The 7,332-nt window shown below is 34.6% G+C and overlaps 1 protein-coding gene across 1 annotated transcript; it reads left to right on the plus strand.

Moving 5' to 3' along the window:
• Positions 1–285: 285 nt before the first annotated feature.
• On the plus strand, positions 286–7,332 carry LOC113554900. The gene is made up of 3 exons (XM_026958990.1): positions 286–430; positions 4,107–4,264; positions 5,871–7,332. Exons 1-3 carry the CDS (start codon positions 410–412, stop codon positions 6,928–6,930), a joined length of 1,239 nt encoding a protein of 412 aa, XP_026814791.1. The 5' UTR covers positions 286–409; the 3' UTR covers positions 6,931–7,332.

Raw genomic sequence — 7,332 nt, forward strand, 5'->3', positions numbered from 1 at the left:
TACCTATACAATTACCGCGTATTACACGATTAGCAATAATTCGACGACGTCACATCACAAACAACCATAATAATAATAATAATAGTAATAATAATACATTTCGTATGTTTGGTGCGCTGCGAGTCTCCACTGTCCAGGTACACCTATACTCGCGACGCGCGCGTGAAAGTCATCATTCGCCTTCCGCAATAGCGGCGCGGGAAGAAAGTGCGTGCATATTTTCGGTCTTCTTTTCGGGGGAGGATATGGTAGGGACAAACGACCTTGCCCCGTCGACGGCGGATCGACTCGATATAAAACGGTTCGGAGATCTGTTACTACATGTCAATCGGCAACGGACTTGCAGACATCGTGGTGGCTCGCAGCAAGTAAACACACACAAACGCACAAGCACTGAACACGAATCATTATGGATCGCCACCAAATAGTGGTTAGTAATAAACATAATGTATCATATTTTATTATATAACGATATCGATTAATAATATTATTACGCTATAATATAAACAATATTTCATAAAATTCATTTGATATAATCCGCGTTTTAAGATCAACAATATATATAGCTATTGCATGTGTTTCGGGGAAAAAAAAAGTAATAATAACCGTTCGTTTTATATATTATTTTTCGTTTATTGTGCGATGTCATACATTATTATTACGATCAAGTTTTCGGATTTTATTTCTTTGTACTACGCCGTCACAGTGGGTATATAATTATTATCATTTGACATTTTTCAAAATCGTGCGTCAAACTTAAAGTGATAACCGTTTTCTTTTTGTAAAGCGAAATATTACCTACTTTTACTTGTAATTTTTTTTTTTAGTAGAACGATACTCAGTGCATATCGTATCTTTTATCATCAATATTATAAATATATAAAACGAACAGGAGTTTACGATTACCAAAGTTTTTCTAAACCTCTCATCGCGCAAAGCATGCTTTTCAAAAATCACGTTTCATTATAAGTGCATTATAATTGTTGTCTGTATAGTATACAGTATACACCACACTTATTGTTCTATATATTATGTGTTTATTGTGCAGACATATTTGAAGAGTGTATATACAGAGCAGATATTGTATATTATATCAGTACAGTAAGAGTGGCGCACTCTGAAAGCGCGTTTAATTATGATTTGATTTTATATTATAATATATTTTTTTTTTCGTTCACAATAGAACATCACGACACTATATATATATATATAATATGATATTGTAATATTTATTTCACAATTTCTCTTCTTCACGTTTTTGTACACTTGCCTATGTATACATAAAACGAATAATGGATATCCTTTTCGTGTAAACACCATTTCCCGAAATTCATGCGCACATATATATATATATAAATATTTCTTACTGAATAATAATAATAATAGTGTAGTAATAGCACTTTATATTTGGACCGAGTTCGCGCACTACACAATAGTGTTCTAGCTTGCAAATTGCTTTAGTCTACCGCGCGCATGCGACCGTTCTCACGCGCGCTTTCCCGCGTTCTTCCGGAGACTTTAACGCCGGGGTTACAGTTCTCTCTCTCTCCGCGGTATTCCTCGATAACACGACTTTAATGGGTAGAATATAATTTTATCGTGAACTAGCATCATCCTATACTATGTGCAAACTCTATGAAAACAACATAATTTTCTCCAAGTATTACATTTTTTAACCAAATACTCCTTTTCATGACTGTTACACCCTTTTTTTCTACTTTATGCACATATAATAGTAAGCTAACTGACATTTTTTTTATTTTACAATTTCTTTCGTCATTAATTCAATAACTAAAAAAAAAAAATCAAATTTTCTTCTGAGCTAAGTGCGTTATATTTACAGAAGGATATTTTTTAATAATGTGTTCGTTATAGGGTAACGCGCGCACATATTGTGTATACATAAGCGAATTATTATAAAATATAAACAAACTAGATTATGTATACAATTTATAGTTTTACAGACGTAAACGAGGGCAATTTGGCGAAACTTGATTGTGAGCATTTTTTAGACGATTCGTTTTGAACATGTTCGAGATTTTAGGTCAATGTGACTGGTTTTTCATCTGTAGTAGGTATATAATTATATAAATAGGAATAACGATTTGAGCGCCTGATCGATTGAGTTCCACATACCTCCAAACATGTGGCAACTTATTATACGTAATATATAAACTCGGATATACTTACTCAGATTTTTGTCGAGGAACAACATATTATAGGTTATATATTATTTTGACTGACCCACAAAATTTCCAACAAATTATTCATATTTATATAGGTACATGTTTACCGTTAACCCTTTACATCAAGCCATCCGTTATATATGTTGACATTATATAGTAATTTTATGCACACAAACTTTATTTATTTATATGTGGATATACTTACACCAAAATCAGAATTTATTCGAACAAGACAAACTACAGGTATTTACTCAGATACGCTTTAGACATGCCATTTTAAATTAATGACCTGTTAATTGCAAGTTTAAATTAGCTTAAAATTAATTTTTATTTTTTTTTTATTTGTAATGGGAAATTGATTTCATACAATAGGAACTTCTCAAAATATTACTTTAGGCCAGATCTACAAAACTGTTCTATAAGCACACCCATGCCCGTGAATTCCTCAAGTATTATAATAGTTAAATTCAACGTTGGGGTTAGATACATCCGCGCTATTTCGATGTTACTACCCCACTCAACCTGAGAGCCAAATCATTATTTTAATATATATATATATATATTGTCATGTAGTATAGACATCGATAAATCGACAATACGGTATACAGCGATATTTTTGTTTTATAACATTATTTTAAAAAGTATATAATTACCTATTATACCTACTCGCAAAAAAAAAAAAACTAAAACATCGATACTGTATTATTGTTTTCAATCGGACACTATTATATACTGTAAGATTCCTTCGTATTCGATTATCCATATATTTTTACATATTTTATTGATGTCACTATGTATACCTAATCCATCGCCGAAATATATAATTACACGCATAAAACCGTTATATAACGCGTATTATGTGCGCGACTCGTCCGGATATAGCCACAATATCTTAAACCGTGTACAATATTATTCAATTCAACTTTTCAGCCCACCGTTGCATGTCCGAGGGATAAATATACGATTACGAGTGTCAAACTTTCACCGTAAACATCGGATCTCGCTTCATCTACACGCGTTATGTCGATACGAATAAATAATAATAATAATACTATATCGGATATAAAATCGTTACGCAATGATGAAAAAAAAAACTGCTCGCAAAGAAGGGCGACATTGAAAAACAAAAAAATTAAAACGCGTCGAAACACGCACTTCTTTTTGCCCGGGATGCTTTCACCGGTTACGCCATACGCCCGTACCATATACTACTATTACTCTCAGCGTTAAATTATGGACCAGATATACGTCACGTTTCGTTTGACCGGCGCTTGATATTATTTTTCAATTTTGTGCTACTACGCCATACCAGTGACGCGACTCGATTAAAATATTTCTTCGATAACGCTTACGGCATACCATACATATTATTTGATATATATACATATAGCCATAGGTACCTATAGCTACCTATAGGTATATACTTTGACACGCAGATCTATTTTTGTATATTATAGAAACGACAATAATAATAATATATTATTGTATATGTATACGCGTTTACCTTTACCAATATAGACATAATAATATATGATATTGCGTATAATAATATTATTATTTTGCGCGTAGATCCGCCGCCGAATGAGTGTATATATTTCGAGTGAAAGTCGAGTTCAACTTTTAGTCGTGATTTCCGGATATTAAAAAAAACAGCCTCCTACCCGAGAGTCAACTACTTATGTTGTTGTATATAATATATTTCCCTGGGACGTAAACCATATTATATATAATAATATTATAAACACGTGCATTCGCGGAACAGTGAAAGCGGCAAAACGCGTATACTTAAATGACTACCCATAATATTATATATGTATATACCTATACATTAGCGGCGACGTTATATGTATTACATTATGTCGTATTTATATTACATTATTTTTTAACACGTTTTCAACCCCTTTTTCCTTTCTTTTCTAGGTGTTCCTGGCGTTGTTCGTCCACGTCACCCTCGTCTGGTCAAAGGCGGTCGACTTGCCGCAACAGCAAGTGGCCTTCCCGAACGACGACGCGTCATCAACATCCCTCAAGCGTGAAAAAAAGTCGCCAATCAATGATTACGCACAAACCGGTCTGCAGTAAGTACACACATTCCGTTGGGAAAATTACCCCGATTTTTGAACATAGATGCCTATATAAGAAGGTTTAATGGTTATAAGATGCGTCTTCGAAATACTTTAATTCCTTAGATCGTTCAAATAATACATATAAACACGCCACAAAAGACTAATAAGAAATAAGAGCACGGTGTAGATTAAACGTAGTTTTTTTGTTTTTTCGAATCCGACTCAATGTCGCTGAACCTTTAGTGACCTTAAAATCTGATTATCGGCTAGTCGTCGTCAACGTCTTCCGGGAACTATTCGTTTTTTCCAGTTATTTTATTCTTTGTGCTCATTTGCAGCAAACGTTCTACTACATATGCAAATCACGTTTTACTAAACTCGTTTTTGAAGAAGATATTGATAATAGTAGGACATTATTATACGTATTATATAATAAATTTGTGAAATGTAAACGTAGTCACAAAATGATAATTCGTTTTTAACGGTAATACGAAACAGTTAGATGGCATGATAATATGTATAAAAATGTGTTATAGACGAAATACCATAATTTATTATTCGCGCAAATGCCATGGTTTCTTAATTCTTCTGAACGCGAATTTTTATAAAATATAACATACTCACTTAACAATTGAAAAAATATGCATACTATTATAATGTATCGACGTTTTATCCGCTGTCATCAATAGTTATTGTATTTGCATCCACCCATTACCCATAAAGCCGTAACTTACGTTTTCACCGAACGCATTTATCATGTGTTGAGAGTAACGACTATTTTAATAAGATAACAGGTGGGTGTTTTTATTACAGCACTCGAAATTCATATATATATATATATATATATATAATCTCCTAGGGAGTCTTACGATTGTTCTGCAGTACGTTCAAATCGAAATAATACAACCACGCGAAACGATGACGGTCCTTATCGGTTTTCGGAACAAAGAGAAATCCGCGTGAAACCGATCTTCTGCCTAAAGACGTCCCGTTTATTTTTATTATTATTATTTTTTTAATTCAATCGATTTATTATTACTATCATAATAAATATTGTTTGCCGAATAAATTACAAAGTGAATCTATAGAGAAAACTGTGAAAAATCGATATCCGCCATGTATGACTTTCAATGCGAAAACGATGACAATAAAAAGAACAACGCGAGTACGTATATTATGCCGTATATATACGGTACGACTATGGCGCCGAATTTTCATAACATTCGAACAATCAACAATGATATGGGAAATCAAACGCGGAAAACCTATTGTAAAGTAAAACGCATGTGGAATATAGAAATATAGATTTTTCTAAAAAATGACTTTGTATTCGATGATGAATAGATAAAAGAAAGAAAAACGACAGAGTTACTAAAGAAATTGACTATACCTACGCGCATATATTGACATATCATCTCTATCATAGGTATCATACTATCATATCATAGGTATGTTAAATAATAATAATTCGTTAGGATGACTTTTACCTCGCGGTATGACTATTCACTATATTTGTATAATAACATATACGCAACAACGAGTATAATATATCAATAGTATAAAAATATATAGATATATAGATACCTAACACGTGTTTCATTTTATACTGTATATATAGGCAACCGGCAGTCGCACAAAGCCGCATTGGAGTGCCAGATCACGGTTATGGCGTCGATGACCACCACGACCACCATCACGAGCACCACCATGAACCCCTGAAAGGCTACTGGAAGAAGAAGCTCATCTGGAAGCCCGACTGGGTGAAAACATGGAAACCGGGTAAGAAACAGATCTGGAAGCCCTCATGGAAGAAAATCTACAAGCCGATATGGGTGCCGACGAAGAAACAAGGCTGGAAAGAAGTGCACGTACCGGTCTGGAAAAAAGTATACAAGCCCATCTGGGTGCCGATCAAGGTTCCAGCGTGGAAAGAAATACAAGTGCCGGACTGGAAGAAGATATACAAGCCAGTGTGGGTGTCCATCGACGTGCCAGCCTGGAAGGAAGTGAAGGTGCCCGACTGGAAGAAGGTCTACAAGCCGGTGTGGAAGCACATCGAAGTTCCCGCGTGGAAGGAAGAACAGGTACCCGACTGGCATAAGATACACGTCCCCGAGTTGGTAAAGGCATACGTGCCCGGGTCCAAGCACCTTGGCAAGGACTACCACGGATGGGAGTACGAAGCGCACGACCTGTGGAAGAAGAAAGTCGTGTGGAAGGTCCACTGGAAGAAAGTGTGGAAGACAGTGAAGAAACAAATCTGGGTTCCGTCCAAGAAGCTGGAATGGAAGGAAGACTGGGTACAGATTTGGAAGCCCGCAAAGAAACAAATTTGGGTCAAGGATAAAAAATTAGAGTGGAAGGAAGACTGGAAACAAATCTGGCGCACTGAAAAGAAACAGATCTGGGTTCAAGACAAGAAGCTCGAATGGAAGGAAGATTGGAAACAGGAATGGAAAACAGAAAAGCACGAGATCTGGATCCCAGACAAGAAATTGGAATGGAAGGAAGACTGGAAACAGATTTGGATACCCGACTGGAAAGAAATTTGGCTGCCAGCGTGGAAGAAAATTTGGAAGCCCGTGTGGATATCTGAATGGTTCCCGATAGAGGAACACCATCACCACCACGAGGAGCACCATGATTCTCATGGTCATGATGGGTACAAGAAAAAATGAAGACTGAATTGTTTCGAATAATCGCATCACAGACTACCCATGTTGTGTACATATACCTAAATACTTTGTAAATATTGTTATTATTATATATTAAGTTGTTAAACTGTTTTATACTTCTTATCATTAGCATTATTATAAATGTAAATCAGCATTGATTTTAACTGACGAATTCATTTATGATATTATATATTATCATGTGTACCTATTATACATACTGTAGAAAAATTACCCTTCGTCTTACCATTGAAAAATATACTATTTTTAAAAAAATCCTTATTAGTGTATTAAGCCATTTAAAATCAAAATAATTGTTTTCATTATATTAATATTTTATTTTGTCATTAATAACAAATACATTACTGCATTTTTAGGAAATAATAAATTGATATGAGCAGTATTCAA

This window comes from Rhopalosiphum maidis, chromosome 2, assembly GCF_003676215.2.
Source record: "Rhopalosiphum maidis isolate BTI-1 chromosome 2, ASM367621v3, whole genome shotgun sequence".
In the NCBI taxonomy this organism is placed as follows: Eukaryota; Metazoa; Arthropoda; class Insecta; order Hemiptera; family Aphididae; genus Rhopalosiphum; species Rhopalosiphum maidis.